We start from the raw sequence: 27180 nt of genomic DNA, 5'->3' as shown, positions 1-27180 counted from the left end.
AAGAGGACAAGGCTGCATAACAACAGCACACCTGATGCTAACTTAAAAGAATGAATGACACAGATGATACTCGAGAAGAGGTCTACTTCAGAAAGTGTGTTTTGGTAGATAATGTTATAGCAGGATTAACTGTCTGCTTCAATACTGTTAAGCAGTTGAAAGCAAAATTTAATTTCTTGTGGAAATATCTCACTATGTCTAAAAGCAGTGGAGAGAGAAAACTTCTTTATCAGAGCAATATCCTGCTGACATCAATGGTGATGATTTTGGAAAAGAAATGCAACATTTACTCTCAGTACATAAAGCAAATTTTGGAAATGCACAGTTCAAGCCATTAGATCTGTTGAACTTGTTAACAGAGTACAGACTTGATGACCTGTTTAAAAATGCTTCTGTTAGTTTAAGAATAATATTACTGCAAGCCCACGGATGCAAGACCCTTCGACACTTCTGCGCATGTCAAAAGAAGCAGAATCCATTCCGATAATAGTGTAATCAATCCGTATTGTGGGATGAGTTGTTTATTATTAGAAGTCAGAAAATTAACTTCTCTTTTATGATCATTATAGTTTTTAAAGTGGTAATTATTTTGCTTGTATAACAGTTGGAAAATTTTATGTATAAAGCACGTGATTTCAAGTGTTGGTGACCAATTCGTACATCACCTTATTTCTTTCTCCCCTTCAACATGAATTGACTCTTCTTAGCAGTCTGCCAATGATGGCTCTTGCTTCTGTGGTTGGTCGGACAGTAGCAATTATAGCAACCAGTGGCGGCCCATGAAGCTTTAAGGTGGGGGTGCTGCCTATACAAAATAATTTTAAAAATCATTCTTTTTTTTCCTAATTAGTAACCAATTTATTAATAAATAAATCTGTAGATTTATTTCTTAATAAATTGGTTACTGATTAGGAAAAAAATAATTTTTTTAAAATTATTTTGTATAGGCAGCACCCCCACTTAAAACTTCACGGGCCGCCACTGATAGCAACAGTAGTTTCTGGAGAGAGAGAGAGGTAATTTAGCAAACTATGCTAATTGAGAATTATTTACAGTCTACAATGTCTCAGGACATTGTATATTGTGGATTCGGCCAGGCTAAGTATTGAATCAGACATTGCCAGAACAATTAATTTTCATGCTGTGATTTGAAATTTTTCACAAAAAAAGGCCAGGAAAGCTATCTACCTTTTTTTTTCCCCTTTCTTTCTTTTTTAACTTATACTTATGTCTTCTGAATGATCTGCATTGCAATATAAAAGGATGTTTCAATGTGAATTCTTTCTCCTTATCTGTATTGTAACAAACAAACATGTTCAAATCAAATGTGCTTTCTTATCTCTGATCCTCTTATTTTATTTATATTTATCATGGAGGGAGTATAATTATGAGCATAAGGTCTTAAATGCAGAAAATTAACAGAGGGCTCCACTCCACCCCTCTCATCTTCCATACCCTTTTTGACCTTATAGGCCTTATCTAACCATCTGTCTATTTGACTTTATCTAAATGAAACTCATGGCATAAAACCATAGCAAATAAAAACAGAATGACTAATGGAGAAGACAAGGGACCAAAAAGAAACTTTGTACCTCCCTGATAGAATTACTCTCAGAGGTCCTGGTTAACAGATCTTCCTGTCTGTCCATAGTAGGCCAAGTCACAGTCATTTGGAACTTCATACACTTCAGGATATGCTAGGGGATGGAGTTTATCCTTAGGAGAGTGGATCAGAGTTGTTAATTTAATATGTAGTTTGAATGTGGTACAAAGTTATATTTTATTAGTACTTTGGCTATCTTTTCCAATGTACCTCAGACATAGGGAATAAGAATAGTGGAGTTTTGTTCTTCTCTGCTAGAGGATCAGGAAGTACTAGGGCCAAGCAGCGTTTTATCTATTTTGTAAGAGCTTTAGCTATTAGCCAGGAAAGTATGGTGAAGATATACCATATATGTTGACTCTCAAATACTACAGAAAACCCCCTCAAAATCATGGGTGGTCTTATACGGTGAGTATAAAAAGGGAAGATTAATTTCTTGGATGAACATTTAGGTAGTTACCATATATCGTTATATAAGAAAATAGGCAGTGTTTATAAACAAATCAGATTAATTTTTTTGTTACATAAATTTATTTAAAATATTACAATAGATGTAAGTCTTAAAAAACAAATAATTATTAACATCAATTTTCATGTTATTTTTCTTCATCTGTTGAAAATAGTTCTTCAGATTCATTGTTTAAATGATCGTCATATGGATCCCAGTTCGAATTTGGTGAATTGATTTCGTTTTCATCGTCATCAGTGTCCCACAACAGATCATCTTCTGTACCACCCATAAGATTAGAGATACCACATTTTTTAAATGATTTTATTACAGTCTCTACTTTTACTTTATTCCATGCTTTGATCAAAACTTCGAACTAGCACACTCTTACAACCTTTAGACTCCACTGTTTTATTGCTTATCATATCAAAGCTCATAGGAGCTTCATCCATATTTCCAATATTTGACAGTAGAAATTTATGTTCTTGTCTCAATTGAATAAATTTATGGAAACTGGTAAGTTTGTGGTCAAGATCAGCTGGTAGTTTTTGAGCAATTTTCGTTTTTTGTCGTATTACCAGATTGTCTGTTCATAAAACGATTATACCATCCTGAAGTAGCTTGAAATTCTATACTCTCATCCGGATTCAATCTTGACCATTTTATGCATATGCTCTAATAATATTTTTTGTAACAAGATAACCATTCTGCCTTTGTTCGAATACCTATTCTGCAACGTGATTTTCCAGTTGCGGACATCGGATGATCCCCATTCTCATCGCACATTTTTTCTTTTGGCAATTTTTTTAAAATATCTTCTTTCTTCCTCCATTCTCTTACCATCCTCTCAGTTATGTCAAACTTTCTTGCAGCAGCACAGTTATTAGTTTGCTTCTTTGCCATTTCAATTACCCTTATTTTAAATCGAGTTTCATACTTTCTTCGTTTTGTTGCTGGTTCCATGATTTTAAATAAAAATTTTAATAATCCTAAAATTAAAAAAAAATGCAAAAATAATAATTAAAATTGGGGATAATCACTTTTAATTAGGGTAATTCGCATAAATACTAAATCTATGCTATGCAAAAAAATAACGAATATGCATAGATATAAAAATAACGGATATAACACCAATACTTAACATTGCATTAATACAAGAAAGAAGAAATGGGGGGGGGGATCGTCTTATACAACCGACATTAGCGTAAATCCTAAAATAGCCTAACATTTAGGCCTCGTCTTATATGCCAGTCATCCTATACGCCGACATATACGGTATATTTAAGTTGGATCGAAGGAGCTGCAATATTAGAACAAACAGCTCTAGCTCCGTGTGTAAGTGTTTTTAGAATACTATATTGTTGGGCTGGATGATGTGTTTATGTAGATTGCTTCCTGTGTGTGATGACTTTCTATAAATGGAAAAAGATACTGAATCTGAAAGTCAGATGACTAACGTGTCCAAGAAAAGGCAAACAGTTAGATTATTTTTCTACAGTGAAGTGAATTTTGGGGTGTTGGCTGTTTAGGTATGTAACAAAAGAATACAGAGTGTCATGTCCATGGTCCCAAATAGCAAACACATCATTAACATGGCATAACAACACTAAGGGCTTACATTCTCTACCTGAATAAATACGACTGCATTAACTCAAAGTATGGCAACTAATAGTTATTATACTCATTTTTTTTACACCATTAGGTGGCTCCAAATTAGGACTTTAGATCTTTTGTCCATTACAACTTGAATTGTATACAAATGGACAGAATTGTTGTGTGGTCCTCGCCTTGTGTGCAGGGGCTAAGTCCTGTTGGAAGGTTCACCGCCTACCATGAAACAAGCCATTGTTCATGGGCTATACCACAGGTTCCAGCTCTCTGCATCAGATATGTCTTCTGTATCATTATAATGATTAATAGTCTGATCACAAATAACCTACTGATCCCGAGAGTTTTTAGCATGCTGAAAATAACTGGTGGCTGCATTCCAACCTTGCAAAGAGCTATTACAGCTACATGGTTCCTAAAATCTCCCAACTGCATGTTAACCCATATAGCTAGAAAGCTCTCTCTCTCTCTTCACTGATAAACACACGAATGTTGGCTGTGCACAGCACCACTGGATCTTGCACGAGTCCAGTTCCATTGGAGGAACTGGGCTCGTGCAATTCTGTGGGCACCATGATGGTGTGCAGAAGTTTTAACAGTATTTATGACAAGCCTGTATATAGGTGGGAGAGTCAATGCATTCACAATGGGTGTTACTGGACAACACTCTCTATATGAATTTTTGAGAGACTATATAAATGAGGAGTCCTTGAAAGTGGGTACATAACTTATACAAAGTATTTGATCCCAGCTAACATCTACATCAAGGAGCCTTAATTGTTTAATCTGTGTTTTTGTAAGATTGTAACTAATTTCTTGATAGGCAGAGGTATCCTGTAAAGGTATTCTATCTTTCTCTCATAGTTGGCCTTAATCTATTACCACTACAGCTTTTCCTTTATCTACTTTCAAAATAGGTAGAATTTTGGTAGAATTTGAATTCTACCTACTGGGAGAATTTTGAAAAGTATCATCTTATTCCTACATATTTTCCTATCAACAAATTTTCTTATCTGTTACCATCTACAAAAATCAAATTGTTGCCTCTATCTTTAGCTGGTGCTTACCAGATCCCTTATGAATGTAATTTGACATACTTGGGACAGGCTGTTCTGTGGAAAAAAGAATTAATGAACATAAATGTGAAACCTCAAAAGTCTGGCCTGGCATGATATAGTATTGATACTAAACACAGTATCCTGTACAACGAAGCCTGTCTTCTCCATAAAATCAGTTTTAAATATAAATGCCTTTTCAAAGAAAGCTGTGAAGCCCTTTTACATCAGCCTATCCTGAATTAGAATGATTGTCTCTTTCTCCCAAAAGTTTGGGAGATTCTTGTTTCATGTAAACATCAAAAATACATTTAATATTATTTATTAATATCAATTTCTAGCACACATCAGCCACTTTAATTTGTAAACCAATTGCTGTATGCATATATACCTTGTATTCCTTTTCTTTGATTTGCTTGTTGTTTCTACACATTGATGGTGTACTGTTACTTTCAATACGAAATATCTGTACTTTCATTAAAGTTTATTAATGTGGTTATCATGCAATTCTGTTATTTTATAGTTATGCCACAGGTACCTTTAAAGATTAAATATTTATAAATGCTTATCAACTGAATGTGAAAATTATTTGGACTCGCACAGAAATATAAAGTGATAGGGATCTCATGTCTTCCCCAGTCAAAAGCAAGCACTTGACAGAGAAACACAAACAGCAGCAGACCAACTGGAGATAAGATTATCTACCCTTATATTACCAAAAGGTTTAATAGCCTGCAACAGACCATATGACCTAGTATGCAAAAGGAAGATGGAGAGATTATTTAACTGATTTGGTTTTCAATTTTTTTGAAAAATGCATTTTATTTTCAAAATGCTATTTCAGAACAAAAGTATAATTTCTTGTCTTTTATAGTTAATTTTGTAACCTGGCAAAAAAAACTACAATTAACACTTCAAAGACATTCTCAGTTGGTATCAACAATGAACTCTGATTGAAAAGACCTTTTTGAATCCTCTCTAGGATGTGAAGAATTTTTATAAATGCCTTTTAAATGAAGGTGAGTTAGTTTCATATAGAAGTCACCTTTTTTTCTCCCTAAAACTTTATGTTTAATCCCGCAATATAAGCAAACTAGTCTTCTAAGTATATGCCATTTACAATATAGCAGAGAATCACATACTTGCCTCATCACTTGAGTTGCTTCTGCTGTAGATTAACACAACCCAACCTAACCAATCCAAACCTGGGATCAAAATAGGATGCTTGTCTGATTGGTGGAGTGAGTGTGCATAACAAAACTTTCACAATGAAATATAGTGAAAATACTGTCCAAAGCCAGTACTTAAAACTTCAAAAAAGGAAAACTTATCAGTGTTAAAAGGAAAAAAGTAAAAGAGAAGCGATTAAAATACTTTGATAATGTGAGCAAGAGATTTCTTCTGATTTTTATTTTCTATAAAACAACAATTCAAAGTTGTGATCTTGTATTATATGGAATAAAAAGTGGACAAGTCTCCAGCTCACTTGGTATCAGGATCTGAATTCTGTTTAGAAAACATAGAACCATTATCAGGACTTTTCAAGTTGAGTTGGGTGGTCTCATACGCAGAGCTGTACTTATGGATAGGCACATGAGACTCTAGCTGGGGGGCTCTGAAACACCTGTGGAAAGTATGCCCCATAGGATTGCTGCAGTCATCACAGCAAAAGGAAATTCTACGTCATATTTAGGTGCAATGGCTCTTTGTTCCTCACACTATGGTGTCTGTTGACTTCTTTCCAAGCTGTGTGTGTGTGTGTGTGTGTGTGTGTGTGTGTGTGTGTGTGTGTGTGTGTGTGTGTGTATTGGATGTTCATTATCATATTATTATTATTATTATTATTACCACGGGCTACTCCAGGAGTCCTTAGACTCATCGAGGGAGGCCCTAAACATCATGTTCACACAGCTGTTCAACATTCTCACAGTATCTATCATACCTTGCCTTGAACTCGCTCACTGTCATAGCACCCACAACAGACTCTGGCAGCTGATTCCACTCATTTACCACTCTCAAAGTAAAGAACCCAGCTCTAACACCCCTGCTAACCACGCTCTTGCCCAGCTTCCATGGGTGTCCCCTAGTTCTCCCACCACCAGTCCTGATCTCAAAAATATCATCTGAATTAATCCTATAGAATCCTTTTAGCAATTTGAATGTCTCAATCATATCTCCCCTTTTCCGCCTATCACCTAGTTTCTGCAACCCACAAATCTTCAACCTGTTCTCATATGGTTCATTCCATAGACCTGCTATCATCTTAGTCACTCGCCTCTGGATCCTCTCAACCTCCTCCCCATCAAGAAGGAACCGAGGTGACCAAATCTGGGCACAGTAGTCGAGATGAGGTCTTATCAGGGCTCGGTACAGAGGTACAATAACTTGTTTTTCTCTGCTCGTCAAGGTATTTTTCAACAACCAAGTGAGTTGATGAGCTGATTTGGCTACTTTCGCAATGTGCCCCCTAAACTTCATCTCCCTATCCACCAACACTCCCAAGTCCCTGGCCTCATCAATCTCTTGGAGTACAGTTCCACCAATGTGGTATACTGCTGCTAATCTTTTCACTCCGAAATGCATAACTTTACATTTTGTCACATTAAATTGACATCCATTCTCCTTAGTCCAGAACTCCAATCTATCTAAGTCATCTTGCAAGACTTTGACATCTCTGCATTCACTATCGCCCTACCCAACTTTGCATCATCAGCGAACACATGAACTGTCCCACTTAGACCCTTCCCAATATCATTAATGAACAGATTAAACAGCAGTGGTCCAAGAACAGAAGCCTGTGGCACACCACTAGTCACAGGCCGTTTTTTGGACTCTACTCCTGAATAAACTACTCTTTGATATCTCTCCATCAACCACCCAGCTATCCATCTCACCAACCCTATATCCATTCCCATATGTTGTAGTTTACGGATTAGAATTCCATGTGGTATCCTGTCAAACGCCTTTGCCAGGTCCAGCAGTATCACTGTAAACCCATTTCCCTTATCCAGTTCAGCCGTCACCTTGTTATAAAACTTTAGCAAGTTACTGAGGCATGATCTACCCTTCACAAAGCCATGCTGTCCTCTGTACAGTATCTCATTTTCATCAATCCATTCCTGTATTTTTCCCTTGACTACTTTCTCCAAAACCTTGACAACGACTCCTGATATGCTGATCGGTCGGTAATTTGCAACCATAGTCTTGGATCCTCCTTTATGCAGTGAAACTATTTTCCCCTCTTTCCACGCCTTCGGGACTAAGCCAGACCTAAGACTCAGACTAAACAACATGGTCAAGGGCACTGATAATTCATTAGCCGCTTCATGCAAGACCCGTGCCAGTATACCATCCAATCCCACAGATGTATTCACATTAAGGTTCTGTAATAGACTATTCACCTCCACTTCATTCATCACAATTCCCATATAAACTAATGGTTCCTTCATTTTTTCAACGTCACCACCTGGATGATATACTTTTGCAAAGTGTGAGCTCAGTAACTCCACTATATCGACTGGTTCAGTGAACTCTTTACCATCGTCATTCCTTAAAATCATTTTGCCATGTACAGTTTTTTTCTTGCTTGCAGCATATTGAAAGAACTGTTTGGGATTCTCTTTTGCTTGCATAGCTAGTTTCCTTTCATAATCGGCTTTTGCTGTTTTTACCACACTCGTTACCCTTCTGGCCTGTACTTTATACCTTTCGTGTGCCTGCAGGTCACCCCTTTCTTTAAATTCCCTCCATAGTTGTTTCTTTTTTTGCAGTTCAAGCTTAATGGTGTTATTCATCCATTTAACCCCTCCTTGTTTCACTATTTGGACCTTAGGTATACAATCAGCCATAACCTCCTGTAAATGCTCTTTGATCACTTCCCATGCTCTATCGACATCCGGCCCTTGCAGTTGTACATGCCATGGCACTGATCCAAGCAATCTCCTAAGCTTGTCATACTTGCCAGCACGGTAATTCCACATATACCCTGTCTTAATCACAAATTTCACACCATTAGCCACCTCCCAGGTCAAGACCTTATGATCACTCTCACCAATAGGTGGCAACATGGTCATATTCATTACAGTCAAATTCTCAGATACTATTACCAGGTCAAGCACTCTCACACCCCTAGTATTTTCAATTACATGCTGTTTCAGATAGTTATCCCTTAATAATTGAATAAAATCCATTTCCTTCCTCACATGTGTCCTCTCCTCCTTCCAATCAATGTTACCATAGTTGAAATCCCCCATAATAATTACCCTCCTTTCACTCATTTCATCAATTTGTTTATGCATACCATCTCCACCATCTATTCCATCACCTGGTCTATAGCAGCACCCAACTGTATATTTTATTCTGCCAGTATCAATCTCACACCAGATAGCCTCAAATGAGCTCCTTTCACTATCCTGCAATACTTCAATTCTCCTTGGATGCAGTTCATCAGCTATCATCAATAACACCCCTCCCCCAATTTTATTCTCTCTGTCCCTCCTAAACATACTATAACCTACACATTCTATCCCACTAACTATATCATCTTCCGTCAGCCATGTTTCACTAATGCCAATAACCTGTGGCCAGGAAGAGCCAATCAAGGCCAAAAATTCTTCCTTCTTGTTCCTAATACTCCTGGCGTTAGTATACATGAATTGCAGTGTTCCCTTTGTCCCACCCCTATCTTGATGCGTTATTCTAAATATCCCATTCCCATTTTTGTCCTTATTGCTGGCTCAGGTACATTATATACATTTTTACACTCAACTGTCTCACTGATGTCTGGATATCCACTTCCCCCCCTCCTTGGTAGTTCTAGTTTCCCTGGTTCTGCACATCCATTTTCACTTCATTCAGCAACACTTTTTCCAGTCTCCGCACACCAAGTCCATTCAAATGCAGGCCATCCATCTTGTATAAGTCCTTTCGCCCATCAAACTCATTCCACACGTCCACAAATTCCACACCACACCGTCCGCATAACCTGTGCATAATATCATTTGCGATTTTGGCCCTCCTTCTAAACTCCTCTCTGTCATACTGCGGTACCAGACTCACCATTCTAACTCTGTCAGTCTTTTCTTTCGCTACCTTTAACAATACTTTCAAGTCCTCTCTCTTAAAAAATTTATCACCTTTCAATTCATTCGTACCAGCCACAATTGTTATTTCTTTCACCCTCCGTTTTTGCACTCTAATGCTCTCACTTACATCCTTAAATTTCGCACCCGGTAAGTACGATTTAGTTACACTCCCATCTATTACTCCTCTTAATAACGAATCACCATACAACACTCTCTCCTTCATTTCGGAAACTCGCCCACGCTGTTTATTTACGTTAGCCGAATCACTCTGGAAAGAGTTTTGCAGGTGCTCTAATTGCCGCTGCGCATCTTGTATCACTGCGCGCAGCCTGGCGATCTCGCTTCCTACAAATAATTCCTCATTTTTTTTATCATTCAAACCATTTCCTCTTTCTGTATAATTGCTCTCACTCTTTCTTAGATCACCGCTCACATTGCCATCTTGTACACCGCAATTCCCTATCGAGCCACTATTTTCACTCGCATTCTGGCTTTCTTCAACCATAATATATCAGTGTTCTCCCCAGAAATTTTTACCAGCCAGGTAAAATGAAGCATTAGCCGGGCGTACAAAAATTTTGAATGAGTTAAGAAAGACCCTTTTTCATAACAAATTAAAATAGTAATTTTATTAGAAATTACTTCAAACAAGGATAATATTTCATATAGTAATTATAACAAACAAGACTAGGATTTTTCTTATTTTCTCATTAAGTAACGGAAAACCTTGTAATGCTCACAGCTTAAAATTCTATACATTAATTCTCTTCTTCTTAGAAGCAAGTTGTCAGCAGTTTTTTCGTAATTAAAATCTGTTGGATCTGGTCCCTCCAGTGAAATCAGCATCAGACTATTTAGAGTGTTCTGACTGATGCAATTCCTCATACAGGTTTTTATCCTTTTTAATGCAGAGAAACTACTTTTACATTCAGCTGTGATCACAGGTATGGCCAGTCCAACAGCAGCTTTTGCTAAATTTGGAAAACTCTGAGCTCATATGTTATTGCTAATTTCAACAGTACTTGCCTTCGATCTAGATTTTTGTATGACTGTCCATTAATCATTTTTGATGCAAATGCCCATTCTAGTTTAGTACTTTCATAGTTTAAAACTGCAGGACTTCCATTTCTAGAATAATAATCAAAAAGAATCTCAGAAGCCTGACTTTGATCATGACTTTCTGCATTGAAAAGTCTTGAAAACCAGGAAATGATTGGCATATCTGGAAATCTTGCTTCTAGGTGTTTAATAACTGTGCCTATTATTTATCATATGTTATAATAAATAACGTGTGTATTTATCATATATTGTAGTCTTAAATGTAATAACATTAGAATCTGAATAATCAATGTGAAGGTCTGACCATTCACCTGAAAGATCCTGATGAAGATCTTGAAAATGACTGCCAAGAGTGTCTTTCAATTCCATGATGGGTAGTTTCTGGCTTCTAAGACTGGCTCTATTTCAGTTAAGTCAACATCTTGCCTTTGCCATGATCTAGACAAGTTAGATAAATGCAGTAACACATCTGAAAGCATCATTAGTGAAGCTATGAAATTGTATGTTCTGATATATTTACTTAAACCTTCAGCTGTGATATCATTTCGTTCAGTGGCCTCTCTTTCCAATGCAGCTATAACACTCACCATGCATTCTCTTAGAAACTGTATTTGCAGAATCTTGAGACAGCCATCTAGTGTCGCTATCCATTTTAAGTTTAATCTGAGGACTGTTCAGTATATTTTGGATTTGAGTTAAACCAGCCATCCTGAATGAGGAATTTTCAAAGAAGAAAAACAATTGCCTTAAGATATCATTAAACATGACTAAATAAGGCACTTCAGTAGCTGTTTGGGCACTAGCAAGAACCAGTCGGTGGTTTACACAATGACAGTTGACCATGAGTCCATCTGCTTTATCTTTGAGCAGTTTTGCAACTCCCTTTTGCTTTCCAATCATGAGAGCTACTCCATCAGATCCTAGGCCACCAGATTACAAGTTTTAAAGCCGACTGTCAAGGGTTTCAATTACTTTGTTAGTTATAGTCTCAGCTTTGTCATCAATGATATTGCAAGTTGATACAAAACTAACCCTGACCTCTTTTCTAAATTGACAAACATATTTAATGTATATAATCAGCAGTTTTAAAACTGAGATGTCTGTAGTTTCATCACATAAAACACTGAAATAATCTGCAGAATGTATATTTTTCAGTATTTTAGATCTAATTTCTGATGCTAAAATATCAATTAACTCTTGCATTATTCTTTCTGAGGTATAATGTGTGTTTTCACCAACGTTAAGATGTTTTAAGGAGGAACAGCCCATAGCCTTGCAATACTCAAGCAATTTTTCAAATAATGAGTACGTGATAACTCATTTTTCGCTAACCAATACATAGATCTTAAAGTGCCCAGAAAAGCATCTCTCTCTCTCTCTCTCTCTGCAAGTTATTCAAAATTGAAATCGATTTTTCAATTTGCCCTATTCCAGTTTCTTCTAGCATACGTTTTTCAATTATATCTGAACAAGAATCAGTGTGTAACTTGCTTTCTTCATGGTCAACCAAGCTTTCTTTCAAAGTCTTGTGAATGGTACCAAGTCACTTCCTTGTTTGAGGGTCATCTCTTTCCGTATTTCATACATGTGGAACACATTCCATTATCTTTCACCACTAACCAATGGAATTTTTTAAACTACTCACTGTTAATACCCGATAATGTGTTTAGACGCACGTTTTACATTTGAAAGAGACTCTGCAGAAATCGACGATTCTGTTGTTGGTTTGGTGTCTTTACTACTATGCTTATCGGTTTCATCTTTCTTAAAATAACTTAAGAGTTTGGTTTTCTGACTTGACTTTTTACTCATTATGAGGTAATTTAATAAATACAAAATATCATTGTTATTAAATTAATCATAACAAATCACCGAATTGTGCACTGACAGTAATACCCGAGACACATAATGTGAGTTGTCGCAATTTTACTATTTATAAGTATTAATTACTAGGAATGGGAATTGGTATTACTCGAGACTGACGTCATAGTCCTTGAGAGTTTTGAGAATTCCACGAGATCACAACTATATTTGATGCGCAGGCCTATTTTCTTTTACAAAATAAAATATTAAATACTTGATTCACGATCTTTGGACAAAAACCATTATTAAGAAAAATAAATGTAGATTTTTGACATGATTTTTGCCTTCGATTCGAATTCGCTCAATTTTCACAATTTATTTCTTTCAAACATCAAAATTATCTCTCTTTCGTAAAAGATTTTCTTTGCAACCGATACTGTTGTATTTGAGATCCCAATTTTTGTCTTCTTCCGCGTACGGATTGGTGTGCATCAAAGTGCATATCCAAAATTCTCGAGATTGGCTTGCAATGCAAGAAATTAAGCTGGTCTCGTGAGTATCAAGGCTCTCTGGTTCGATTTCTCATCACTATTTCATTAAAAAATGTCATAAATTATTTTTCCATTCTTGCTCATTTAGCCATGTCAATTCATAACATTAAAACCTAGCTGGTTTTACTGACTGCTGGGCAGTCAGTAAAACCAGCCAGGCAGTTTTCCCATTCAAAAGGTCCTGGGGAGAGCATAGATATGTTATGTATCTATTCTATTTTAATAATCTGTAGTAAACATTTTTTGTTATTTCACAAGTCCACAATATAGTCTGGACTAAGAAATACTGATGTGAATCAGACTGGTGTAAGTGTACAACTACTCAAGATACTGACAGATTCTTTACTGCAAAGGAGAATTTTCTATATTATATGATTTCAATATTTTATAAATTTATGAAATCAAAACAACAAATGTAGTTATATGCATTTAGATATATTTTTTAATTAGGAGTCAGCTAATAGTGTGCAAATTCATAAAAAAACAGTATCAATTTTAAAATGAAAATTTTGAAATTGATAAAATTCAGTATCAATTCATTATCATGAAATTCTTATTATTTTATTTACATCTTTTAAATACCTTATGAAAGTTGGAGCAATCCTCAAAACAACTGTGCATTTTTCTTGATTAGGATGTCCATCATAGTGTACATCTCTAATCACTTTAGAATCTGAGGTTATACAAGAACCAGCTCTAGTTGTAGGTATTCCAAGAAAGTGCATTGCCTAAAAAAAAAATAATTTCATTAAGATATTTAAGCTGAATAAGCAGTAATAGTACAACTTCCAACCCTCCATGGAGTCCAAAGACTCACTGTGAGATGTTAAACACTCACAGACCACAATAACAATCATACCTTGAAGACATTCAATGTTGGAGCACTCGCTACCCACTCTGCAATTCCACTCATTAACCACCCACCATGCAAAAAATTTTCTTTTCAATTCCTTACTCACATAACCTTTACAGAGTTTCTAGGAATGACCCATCACTCTTCCATTACCCTATGCAATAGTCAAGTGTTAGTATATCTGCTCTCCAGCCAAGAGGCTGCATGTTTGAATCCTGGCAGGGGCATGGATGTCCTAGTAACCATTTACCATATGTATTGCTGTAACATGTGTCCTGGTGCAGTTTGACCCTTGATGTCTTTGCACCATAAAAATGAAAAATAACTAACCAACCTTTGCAGTAATTACACTATTTGATAGGCTTCTCTCACCAACTTATATACATCTCAATCATATCATCCCTCCTCCTATTTGCTAAGCTTTGAAGACCACATTCCCTCAATCTGTCCTCATACTCAATATTTTGAAGTCCTGAGACAGTCTTAGTTATTCATTTCTGCACTTTCTCCAATGTTTCCTTATCGCCAATACAGCCAGGTGACCAGATCTGTACACAGAAATCCAAATTAGGCTTAACTAATGCCTTATACAGTGGAATTATCATCTTCTTTTATCCATACATGCCAGCATTCTTTATATCTCATCTTCCTTTTACCCTCTTTTACCTTGCGGTGTCGAGGGTTTATTAATCATTGGACCTGAAACTGTTTAAAGGATAAGGTGGTCAAGCCCTATGCCTGTAATGTTGAGTTATCAAGGCTGGTTTGCCCATTTTGCGGGATGAAAAACCCCAGAATAAACTGAGGAAAAATCCCTATTTTCTACGCCCAAGACTGGCTAATTTGGCTATGGCTGAGGAAGATCCTTCAGCTCCTCACTTCACCGACAAGAATCGAACCTAGGACACTCCTTCCCCAGGCATATGGTTGCGAAGCACACAGCCACTAGGCTAACCGTGCGGACTATTCTTTATATTATAGCAGCAATTTTCTGGGTAACCCTTACAATTTTTGCAATGTGTCTCTCCTGGACTTCAGTTCCCTATCCACCAAGATCCTCAGATACCTTGCTTCCTCCACCTCCTGAAGCAAAGTTCCTCCAGTATGGTAAATCTCATTGTATCTTCTCTGGCCAAGCTGCATAAACTTACACTTAGCAACACTAAAATGACAACCCTATTCTTCATCCCAAAGCAACTGATTCAAATTGTCTTGTAACAACAACACATCAGAATTTCCTGACATTGCTCTTACTAAATTAGCATCATTAGCAAGCAACTGAATATATCCTTTCACACAATGAGCTTTATCATTGGTATATAAGTCAAAGTCATCCCAAAACAGAACCCTATGGTACCTCTTCACCTTCCTTTTTTTTTTGAGACACTGAACCTCAACTTCCTGGCTCTTAACAGTCAACTATCCTTGTAACCAAGCTAGCAAATGACTATCCACTGACCATCCTGCTCAATTTCAACAGTAGTTTATCATGCAGCACTCAATCAGATGCTTTAGCAAAATAGACAAATCACTGGATAAGCATCTCTGCTATCCAATACACTAGGCACCCTATTATATAACATAACAAGTTGCTAACGCATGACCACCCCTTAACAAACCAATGTTGCTCTCTCAAAAGATTTCCAATCTCATCAATCCAGGTTTGCATTCTGTCTCTAACATCTTCACCACTATACTTGATATACACACTGGCTTATAGTTTGATACTACTAACTTGAATTCTCCTTTATGCAGTGGCACTATCTCTCTCTTTTCACTCTTTTGGGTGACTGTTCCTGGTTCCAGACTTCTATTGAACAACCATGTCAAGGGCACTGCCAGTTCTTTTACACATTCCCATAGCATACATGATGATATCTTATCCAGTCTCACATCCTTATGAACATCTAGGTTGCTTAATATTCAATACTTCCCATTCTTGAACTGACAGTTTCCTGTTCTCCTCCTTACTGCAATTCAATACTATTCTTACTCCCCCCCCCCCACACAACATGAAATATACTAATAAAATACTCGCTGAACATTATCTTCCACTTTATCTCCAGCAGATGTGACTCATGTTCCATCTCTAGCAATTAAACTTAGTTTTCCATATTCACTCTTTCTTCCACTAGCAACATAACTGCAGAATTCACTAGGATTTTGGTTTATTGCTTCAGCCAATCTCTTTTCATATGCCAATTTCTCTTTCCTTACTATACTCATTGCCTTTCTAGCCTGCACTTCATCTTCTCATGCTGCTGAGGGGCACCCTGTTCTTTATATCTCCTTTATAACATTTTTTTCTCAAAAGCTTCTGCATAATTTCATGATTCATCCATTTACTCCTACTTCCTTATACAGTAGTCCTCTGAAAACCTTAAGAATATAATCTGATATTATCATAAGTAACTGATTCCAGAGCAAGTCCCAGGCACTACTGATTTCTCTCCCCTTCAAGTGATTAAGTCACTACACATCACTAATCTGTGTCCTTAATTTATCATAGCCTCCTGCTCTGTAATTCGAAACAACTCTCTCTTGCCACTCCTTATGTAAAAACCACACGATCAGTTTTCTCAATTGGTAGCATCGTGGCGACATGCTCTGTTATCAATGTATGAGATGATATTAATTCTAACTCTCTAGTCATGTGTGTTGCTTCCACTACATGCTGCATAAGATAGTTGTCTCTTGACTTATTCACACATGATTCCTGTTGTCATAGTTAAAGTCACCAATTATTATCATCCAGTAACTGGATGATAATAATCTGATGTTCACCAGTCTTATCTGAACATTTCTGAATCATCTCCCTTTGCACTCCCTGGCTTGTAACAACATCCTGCTCAATATCTAAAATTTTGCTTACCTCAGCCTCACATCAAACTACCTCAAAGCCATTACATTATTGCTTTCTTCAAGTTCTACATCAAGAGGATACAACTCTTGAAATCATGCCCCACCTTCTATTTTATCTTTTCTGTCTTTCTGCAAAATGCTATAACCATCATATTTTATTTCTGTGAGTATTTCATCCACCACATCTCACTAACACCAGTGATTTGTGGAATGACTAAGTGTATCAAGGCCATAGACTCTGTCCCTTATTCCTAATGCTCCTTGCATTGGTCTATAAGCACAGTAATTTCCCCCTAGGTATCCTTTCTTTCCCACAATCCCTTACTCCATTGTTCAAGTTGATTTGACTCTATTGGTTCCATTGAGGTCATCCCTGTATGACCTCAATAGTCCCACCAGCTAATTTTAGTTATCCTGACTGGCCACATACTTTGCTTCTCTCATCAAACAATCTACCCAGCTTCACACTACAACTCTCAATCAAATACAGCCATCTGCAGCAAACAACTTTCATTTTTAAATTTAGTAGTTTATCCTTGATAAGAGGCCATTATGAAACCACTGTATTCTTCTGTTTTTAGTTTGCATATTTTTAATTTCCACATTTTTAGTTTCTATATATTTTATCTCTATTTTATCCTCTTTTGAAAAAAAGTTCTAATGTATTTTTATCCAACTGATAGTGCTAAATAGTTTTTATAGTTCATTTGTAATGGTTTAAAGTTCAGTTATTTACATTTTTTACCAATTATATTTCTAATGCCATTTCATCAAAAAGTTAAACTTGAGGATTCTATGAAGGTATGTCAAAATTATTCTTATATTATTTTTTTTTCAATTTATGTTTTTAAAATACATATCAATGCCTTGATTTAATTGGAGTAAAAAAGCCAATGATTTAATTTGCAAATAGGCAAAATATGCCATAACTATTGATATCAATTTAGAGGAGTAACATGGAAAATATTTTCCTGGAAAATAATATCTTAGTCTTCCTCTAGGTGTCTTTCTTGCCATCCTGGCATTAAACTATTTTTGCTAAATTTTTCTCTCCCATTTAAGTGGACATGCCACCTGAGATTGTCTCAGAGTGCTAACAATGTCAAGTTCTTTCTTAATTCCCTCATTTTTAATATGGTTTTTCGCTATTTTTCTCGCAACTCTCATATATGTGGTCTCAATTCTAGTCTAACCTCATCTCAGATCCAAAGGTTAAAATTAGTTTGGATGTTTTATATACAGCTGGTTTAGTGTTTTAACTAATTCCTTTTATTCCATATAAATTTATTCCATTCACTTCCCACCCTACCAGCTTTGCAAATTCTGTTATCCATTTCCATATTTAATTTGCCACTTTCACTAAAAACTGTGCCTAAATAGATGAAAACTTTTACTTGTTGCATAGGTTCTCTTTTTAGGATATAGTTCATATTTTCAATGTTTATAGTTATTTGCACTGTTTTTTTTTTTTTACGGCTGATTTCACCAAATTTATTACAGCAGTTATTCAATTTAGGTAGGGAGTCCTGTAGACTTGTACTGAATTTATTTAGGAGTATAACATCTTCATAAAGTAAAGACTGAGACTAACATCTCATATTCTGTTATCATGCATTCCTTCCTAATATGATTTGTGTAGATGATGAATAAAAACGAATACTGCATGCACCCTTGTCTCACACCTGATTTGACAGCAAATTATCTTTTTATACTTCCTTCAAGAGCTTCTGTAGCTAAGTCAGTATAGGCAAAGCCCTTTGGTTGGAAAGACCCAGGTTTAATTCCCATCAGTGATGTGAGGAACCTTTATCTGGTCTCTTTCGACAAAGGGCGAGTTCGCCAGTCTCATATGGAGGTAGGAGGTTTTTTCACTTGGAAACTCGAGTTTTTCATCCCCCAGAACATGCAAACCGGTCCCATGAACATATGGATTGCAGTCATGAATACATCTCAGCTATATGCCAGCTATATGACTGAAAGGGATAAACCACCACATACTTCCTTCAATTCTAGCTGCTAGCTAGAATTGAAGTATGTGGTAGCTAGCTGGTCCGCAGAGGATGTCTAGGTTTGTGTCCCAATCACTTCTGAATTGTTTCTCTTAGAGGTTTTTGCTCCCTTTCTTCAAGAATGAGAGTATGAAGAATGTTATCTTGTCACGTATATCCAAATACTTAATGAAAGTAAGTTGTCCCAGTGCTATCGATATTAATAACATATTGAGTAGTGATGTTCTACTGGATCCTCATATGAAATATGCCTATGCGATGGCTTTGTAGAGATGAATATTGGTGTTTGTGATGAGTCTGGATTCCAGATATTAGTTAAGTTTTAAAAGAAGTGAAGAGTTTGTGCTTTCTTTTTTTACTATGCCAGTTAGTATCAACATTGGAACCAAAATTTTTTTTTTATTTCTTTAAGAGCATGACTGTTGAACTCAATACTTCTACTCTTTTTTTTTTTTTTTTTAGGATTTTTGTTTTACTGTTGATGACTGCAAACCATCAATGCTGCATTTGTACACAGATTATCTAGGTAGTTTGGAAAATCTGAATGTTAGTTCAGACTGTTCTAAAACATTACCTGCAAAGCAGCGTCTACTTATGTGGGTTTGGCCATATCGAATCTTCAAGAATAATTTTGTACCCATTTCCCGTGAATCCGAAAATGTAGTTAAGGATATATAAAAAAAAAAAAAAAAATGGTGCCAAAAAGTCTCCCTGAAGTACTCGAATGGAAACAGGAAAACTCTCAGTCATCTTTCCATTAAATAAAATTGCTATGCAAGGGTAATGGAATGTTTCTGCTATTGTTTTACTTAATTTCAAGGATATGCCATAACTAAGAATTTTAAACAACTTTTGTCTATTGATTAAATTGAAGTCTTTGGACAAATCTATGAAGTTTAAGATTAAAGAAGATTAAATTGCAGGAAAAAAAAAATCTTTTGTTACTTCAAGTGGACTTCTTGAAAAATATGCTTCTGTTTTTCAGCATGAAAGAGCGGGAGACTGGCACTGAAAAGAGAATGACTGAGGGCACAATAGCAGGCAAAGGAGATGTTACAAATTCAATTCAGTTAAGATGCATTTCATTATCAATTTTGAGTGGTGCTAGGAAAGTGCTATCTTTGTCTTTTTTCCTTTTTTTTTTGTTGTTGTTGTTGTTGTTTAGATTGCCTTTCTTAAGTATGAGTACTGGTATTATTAGGCATTCATTCCCTCTGTTGTGATGGGGTGCTGGATGTAGATGGAGTCGTATTGCAGCAGATATTCAGCAACTGTTTCAAAAACTACTTTGCCCCGTGTTTATTAATAGTCACTGCTATTTTATCATCTATTTCAATAATGAAATACCTTGAGTTGGCATGATTAAAATATATAAAAATAGAGGAAAACTCACATAAACTTTATTAACATAAAATTTTCACCTAAGTATCATAGACATCAAAATTCTACATTAATCAAGTATTATGCATGAGTTTTCCTCAGTTTTTATAATTGTTTTTATCATTGAATCTAGATGATTTCTCATTCTTTTCAATTTTTAGTGCACTTTCAAATTCTTGTATACTGTAAAATTCTGACAATTTTTATGGATTCTTATTTCTAGCAAAGAATCTAAAGTGAAGTGTACTAGCAGAGTATACTATCTTCTTCAAAAACATAATATTACTAACAGCAATAGATTTATTTATTACAGTAATACCCCACATTATGAAGCTTCACTGTATGATGATCCATTCATGATGCTTTTCAATAATGACCAAAGCCCACTTATACAACCCTGCATTCACTCATATGATCTTTTCGATTACGGCAGCGCCAATATTTCACGATGCTGCATTCGTTCATAACATGGTTTTAGCAAATGTAAAACTTCTGTGAATGCACAGTTCGTGTGAAATGTTTCTTTATGACATCATTGTTCACTGGATTTCTCCGAGTTTTGCTGTTTCAATGTGATTTATAAACTGTTTATACTATCATTTTATTTTGTTGTTGTTAATAACATCAGATAAAATTCAATGCAAAGGTGCTGTTGCTTCCAGTTAAAAGAAGATATGCAAACCTGTTACATTAGATGCTAGGATTAAAATTTTTAAATTTAGTGATGATGGTGTATTGAATGCTGAGATAGGCTGTAGGATAAATTTATCTCACACTACTATTGTTACGGCTGTTAAAAACAAACGGAAAAGTACTATGCTTGTTAGCACTACAGTTATCCTTAAACATGACAATATTATTGCCAAAAAGCAATAACTTCATATGATGTAGACTGATGACCAAACTGGTTGGTGTGTTCCCTTAAGTCAAGCTATTCAGAATAACTTTTTGGTTTGTGAAAATTATTCTAAATTTTTCATTTGCATTATTAAATTATTGCTTTACTCATGTCATTTATGCACATAACAACTTGAAGCCTTATTAAGTCATTATATGCATCTACAAGTGAAAAAATGCAGTGATTAGCTATAAAATGAAATTCATTACAGAGACAGTAGTATAGTAGAACAAGATATTCTGATTAATCTTCTTTCATTTTATTGAGAATGAATGAAGTTTGTGGAACTATTTTTGACCTAATTTCACTCTTTTATAATAAAATTCCATGTTAAAGATACTTAAACATGAAAAACCAATTCACTAAAATCATGAAGAACTGTAAGAATGTCGCCATTAGTAAACATTAAAACATTCTCTAGTAACATCTATTTTGTTTAATGCTTTGCAATATTCTGTAAATTTTGGTTGGATTTCATATTTTTATGGCTGGGATTGATCATGCATTGTCTGGTCAAGTTTTATTAGATTAATTTTCAGGTTCTTTTATTATTATGGTATCTCCATACAGTCAGAAAAATAATCACGAGAAAGACACGCTAACCTTTATACACACGATACCTATTATACTTCTCATTAAACACATTCACTGTCAGGGCACTCGCAACTAATTCTGGCAATCCATTCCATTTCCCTCAAAGTTTTTATAATGTCCTGTTTTCTGTGTATAAACTAAACTATGCAACACACACACTCAATGTATCCTGGTAGAGAGCATTTCACAGATATGTCTTCAGTTTCGTCACTCATCTCTGAATCCTCTACACCTCCTGATTCCCAAAAAACTCAGGTGATTGAATCAGTGCAGAGGAGTAGTCAAAATGTGACTGAATCATAGCCTTACAAAGAGGGATAAAAACCTCTTTATCTTTACTTGTGAGTTTTTCAACATCTAAGCAATCATCTGAGTTATTTTGCCAACTTTTGCAACATTCCCTCTGAACTACAACTCTCTTTCACCATTACTCCAAAAGTCTATAGTAATTTCCTGCAATCCAGTACCATCAATGCAATACACAGTATATAATTTTTTTCAATTTGAAGTGCATAAACTGATATTTTACAACATTAAATTGATAATTATTATTCTTTGTCCACAATGCCTATTTATTTAAATCATCCTGCAGGATATCAACATTTGTCATCATCAGCAAAGGAGTGAATATGCCGACAAATCATTTCCTACATTATTAATATGTCAGAAATATTTCCAACATTATAAAAAAATTTCCTACATTCTATAAACATTAAAGAGCAGTAGCCCCTAGTACAGAGCCCTGAGGCACTCCACTAGTCAACCTCATTCTCCTGAATTCCATTACACCATATACTACTCTTGCTGTCTGTCTGTCTGTTAGCCACCACCCTATCTATGCAACCAGCTTCACATCCATTCCCTTTTGCTCCAATTTTTGTAATGGTTTTCCATGCAGTAGTCTGTCAAATGGTTTTGCAACATCCAGCAGTATCATGGTGCGGCCATCTAATTCTGCTGTCACTCTATTATAAAATGTGAGCAAATTATTAAGGCAGGACTTACCTTTTATATAGCCATGCTGCCCACCACTGAGTATCATATTCCTATCCACTCATTGCTGGATTTTATTGTTAACCAACTTTTCCAATACTTTAATCACCACTTCTGAGATATTGATTGGTCTGTAATTTGCTAATTCTGTCTTACAGCCAACTTCATATAATAGAACAATTTTATCCTCTTTCCACTTGCTTGGACCTTGCCAGATATTACACTTGGATTAAGCAACTGTGTCAGAGACACTACCTAGATCTCTTGCACATTTATGTAGCACACAGGCTGACATGCCATCCATTCCCACTGCTATATTCTTGTTGATATTTTTCAATATGCTGAGCACCTCCTGTTTGTCTGCCTCAATTTTCTGCAAAATCTCGACCTGATGATGCACCCTTCCAAAATGATCACTCAGCAACTCGACTATTTCTTCTGCCACCTTCCTACCATCAGTGTTGTTAATAATCATAATATAATCACCATAATCATTCTTACTTGCTACATAGCAAAAATAATAATAATAATAATAATCGGATTTACTTTGCTCTGTACAGCTAACTGTCTCTTATAATTTGATTTGGTCTAGCTTACTACCCTAGTCACCCTTCTTGCATGCACTTTGTACTGCTCATAAATATGCTGTTCATCTTTTTCTTTCTTCCCTCAAAAAATCCATTCTTGCTTTCAATGTGCTATTGATTGACATTCTTCCCTTCTAGCCTCTTAAATCCATGGCACTGCTCCAAGCTGCTTCCAAAGACTATCACATAATTACCAGCTGTATAGTTCAATAAATGTTTTCTTGACAGAGAATCCACATGTTCAGCAACTTCCCGAAATAAGACCGCATAGTCACTTTCTCTGATTGGAGGCACAGTGTCTACCTTGGTTATGGATACATCTTCTGAAATTACCAGATCCAGCACTCTCAAACTCCTGGTCCCTTCCATGACATGCTATTTTAGGTAATTATTCCACAGCAAACTGTATAAATTCCATTTCCATCTTGCTATGTGCCCCTTATTCTCTTTCCAATCTATGTCCCCTCATAGTTGAAGTCTCCCATTATAATTGCTTGGCATGAACTCATTATGATAATCTGCCAATACTGGCATCCACATCTTCCTGTGACTCCTGGTCTATAGCAGCTAACTAATAAAATATTTTGCATTGACCCTCTATCTTATTTTGAGGAAGATCTGAAATCTTCCTCAAAATAAAATTTGAGGAAGATTTCAGATCTTCATCAAATTTTATTTTTGTTGGTTATACTTCAGCTATCATCAGCAATACACCACTTTCTGTCCTTATTCCCTCCATCTTCCCTGAAAAACACAATATCCTTTACATTTTATTCCTGTCAACCAAGTCTCACTGATGCTTTCATGCTGGCCAAAAACTATTTCTGATACTTCTGACATTTGCATACATACATTTCAACTTCCCCTTGAACCCACAGTTACCTTTGTGTAATGTCATTAGCAATCCATTGGTTGGTAATGACATTACACAGATTTGAAACCTGTGGAACTGCTTTTGGAATTTCATAACTGTTTCCATACATATATACATACACCCACTCACTTGTCTGATGGGTAGCTTAACATACATTTGACTGTATCCCCCCCCCCCAATACTTAATTTCTCTGATTTTGCACTTCCAACTTCTCACTGAACACTCTCTCTCGAAACATTTAACTCCAAAATTATTCAAATACAATCCATCAGGCATATCTTTCACCCATCAAATCCACTCTATACATCTATAATCTGCACCCCATTCCTCCTGCACTATCTTCTCATTGATTCATTAGCAATCATTGCCCTTCTCAATTCAGTGCTTTCATACTGAGGGAGCAGACTCACAATCTTTACTATCTCACTCTTCTTTTTCATTTTTGTCAGCAACTCTTGCATTGCTCATCTTTCAAATCATTCATGCTAGCCAAAGCAATTAATTCTCTCACTTCTCTCCTCTGCAAACCAACAGCTTGACTAACATCCTTGATCACACCCTGGGAAACACTTTCATTATTTTCTCATTAAGTACATCTCTTATCACTAAATCTCCATATATTACCTTCTCCTTTCCCTCTGTTTCTTGGACTTCTATACGTTTCCCTATTCACTTTTTCTTTCATTTTCTTCCTGCTGTACAATGTAGCCATCATTTCTCGAGTCTCAATATATTACATTTTGGCCTGTGGACTGAAATTTTGCTAATTCTCTCCTCACCATCACCTCATTATCCACATCACCTTCTTATTTAATACTCTTATTCATATTTCACTCCTTCCACATTCTCTACAACACTTACAAGATTCTGCTTCATATCGTTAATATTAGTTGTAATTTTCCTGCTTTCCACACAAATCACATTTCTTGCACTCATATATGAAACATTTCCAACACGCTCTCTCTCTCTATACTTGCTATCATATCAAGCCATTCACTCTTGGCAATGAACAATTGAACCCACACTACATCTTATGAAATTCCTCATGATAAGCTCAGTGAACGAGAAAACGTTGGCCACCAACTTCCTCATACTCATCAGTGCCATGAAAACTGCTCTCTGAACAATATAGTGAATTAAAATTTGCAAGCAAACATGCACTCAACTACACAGCCTGAAGTAAATAAAATACTACCAATAATAATTATTAAAGTTACTAATATTTACTAAAATAAAAAGACATCTTACTTACTATTATAATAAAGGAATTAATTCATGTAAATATTCTTTATTAGTAGAATTTTTCCCTGAGTATGACAGGCATCATCAGTACAAGTACAAAGGCTAATTAAACAATAACTGATATATTCACAAAGCATGACCTAAGTAGCTAAAGAAGCAGACTCACGATATTTACTATCTCACTCTTCTTTTTCATTTTTTTCAGCAACTCTTCCATATCTTCTTGCATTGCATATTTCTCATCTTTTTAATATGTCTACTCATGGTATTTCCTTACTAAAACTTAAAAAGACATATACAACACCACTACTCCTTTAGCACTAACCTGATTTGAAACAAAATGACAGAATGAAGCAGCTGAGTCCAGAAGATATATATATATATATATAAAAAATGGGGAAAAGATGAATGAGAGAAGGAAGCATGATATTCTACTTGACTGTGAGGTTGCTTTGAATTATTTTGATGTATCTGAAAAACTGCATGCTTTCTTTTGACCTGTTTGAGTTTCAGACAAACAGACCAAAACTGAGTTTCAGAGAGAAAAAAATCTTGCCATCTTCATAGTCTTTTGTTGTTCTCAAGCTTCTATATACGAGTTGCTGCAGTCCTGAAAACATTCAGGTGTAAACTTGTTTGCTTACACTTGGATAAAGGATTAAACCAAGTATATAATTTCTTGGTATCGTTAATTTATAATATAACCAAGTGGAAAAACTTCCAACAAGAGAGCTTGTGATGGTTGGAGAAACCAATGATTTAGCTGGAATGACCTACTGCAGTAAGAAATGCCCTGGTATAACACTGATGAGCAGACATGACAAGCAAATATTCCTTCTAACTAAGAGTGGAAAGAAGTGCAGCATGCAATCAAAAGGAAAAGAGTGAGTAAGAGAGGACAAATGCCCACACTAGCAGACAGAAGTGCAAGCAAGAGCACGAACACCAGTATGAAAGAGAGAGAGAGAGAGTGATTAACAGTATGAAAGTAAGCACGTCTGATGGCACAATAGCAAGTGAGAATGATAATGAGGAAAAAAGTATGGATTCTGCAATACACACCTTTTCACAGGCTGCCAAACCTGAAAGTTGCATCCATGAAGAGAAATCAAATGAAAATAGCTGGGACAAAAGATCATGAATGATTTTTAAAAGTAGCATTGTAAGGAAATCAGTGGTGTGGTAAAATGAGAGGTCATACAAGGTTTGCTTCCCTGGAGGATGAGGCTTTGAATAGGAGGAATAAGCAAGCAAGTGAGCTTGTGTAAATTAAAGATACGAAGAAATTATATACTTGTTTAATTCTTTATCCAAGTGTAAGAAAACAAGTTTGCACCTGAACTATTTTCAGGACTGGGGGAACTCATATATAGAAGCTTATGACTTCACATCACTTGCCTTAATATCCCATAATGCAAAGCACACATCCTTATAGGTATGCCTTATGGGAAGGGTCACTAACCAGACTGGTTTTGACCTTTATTGAGGTCTCCTCAGTGGGAGCCAGACCCAGAGGTGATACCAAGGTTGAAGTAATGCAGAAGTCATATTTTCATATCCGAGTTGCCAACACTTGGATAAAGGATTAAACCAAGTATATAATTTCTTGATATCTTTAATTTATAGTATAACCAAGTGGAAAAACTTGCAACAACTATCTTTAATCCAGAGTAGTT

The 27180-nt window shown here is 35.8% G+C and overlaps 1 protein-coding gene across 2 annotated transcripts in view; it reads right to left on the bottom strand.

Moving 5' to 3' along the window:
* Window positions 1-27180, bottom strand: part of LOC150104335 (protein adenylyltransferase SelO, mitochondrial-like) — a 205194-nt gene that overhangs the window by 154350 nt on the left and 23664 nt on the right. For both annotated transcript variants that reach the window (XM_090396300.1, XM_090396299.1), the window contains exon 3: window positions 13794-13939. In XM_090396300.1, the coding sequence (XP_090252426.1) occupies window positions 13794-13939 (146 nt within the window). The remainder of the gene's footprint in view (window positions 1-13793; window positions 13940-27180) is intronic.

This window comes from Typopeltis vanoorti, chromosome 8 (genome assembly GCF_054136105.1).
Source record: "Typopeltis vanoorti isolate ZY-2024b chromosome 8, IOZ_Tvanoo_1.0, whole genome shotgun sequence".
Taxonomy (NCBI): domain Eukaryota; kingdom Metazoa; phylum Arthropoda; class Arachnida; order Uropygi; family Thelyphonidae; genus Typopeltis; species Typopeltis vanoorti.
Note: the sequence above shows the minus strand (reverse complement) of the source record. Positions and strands in the feature narration are given on the sequence as shown.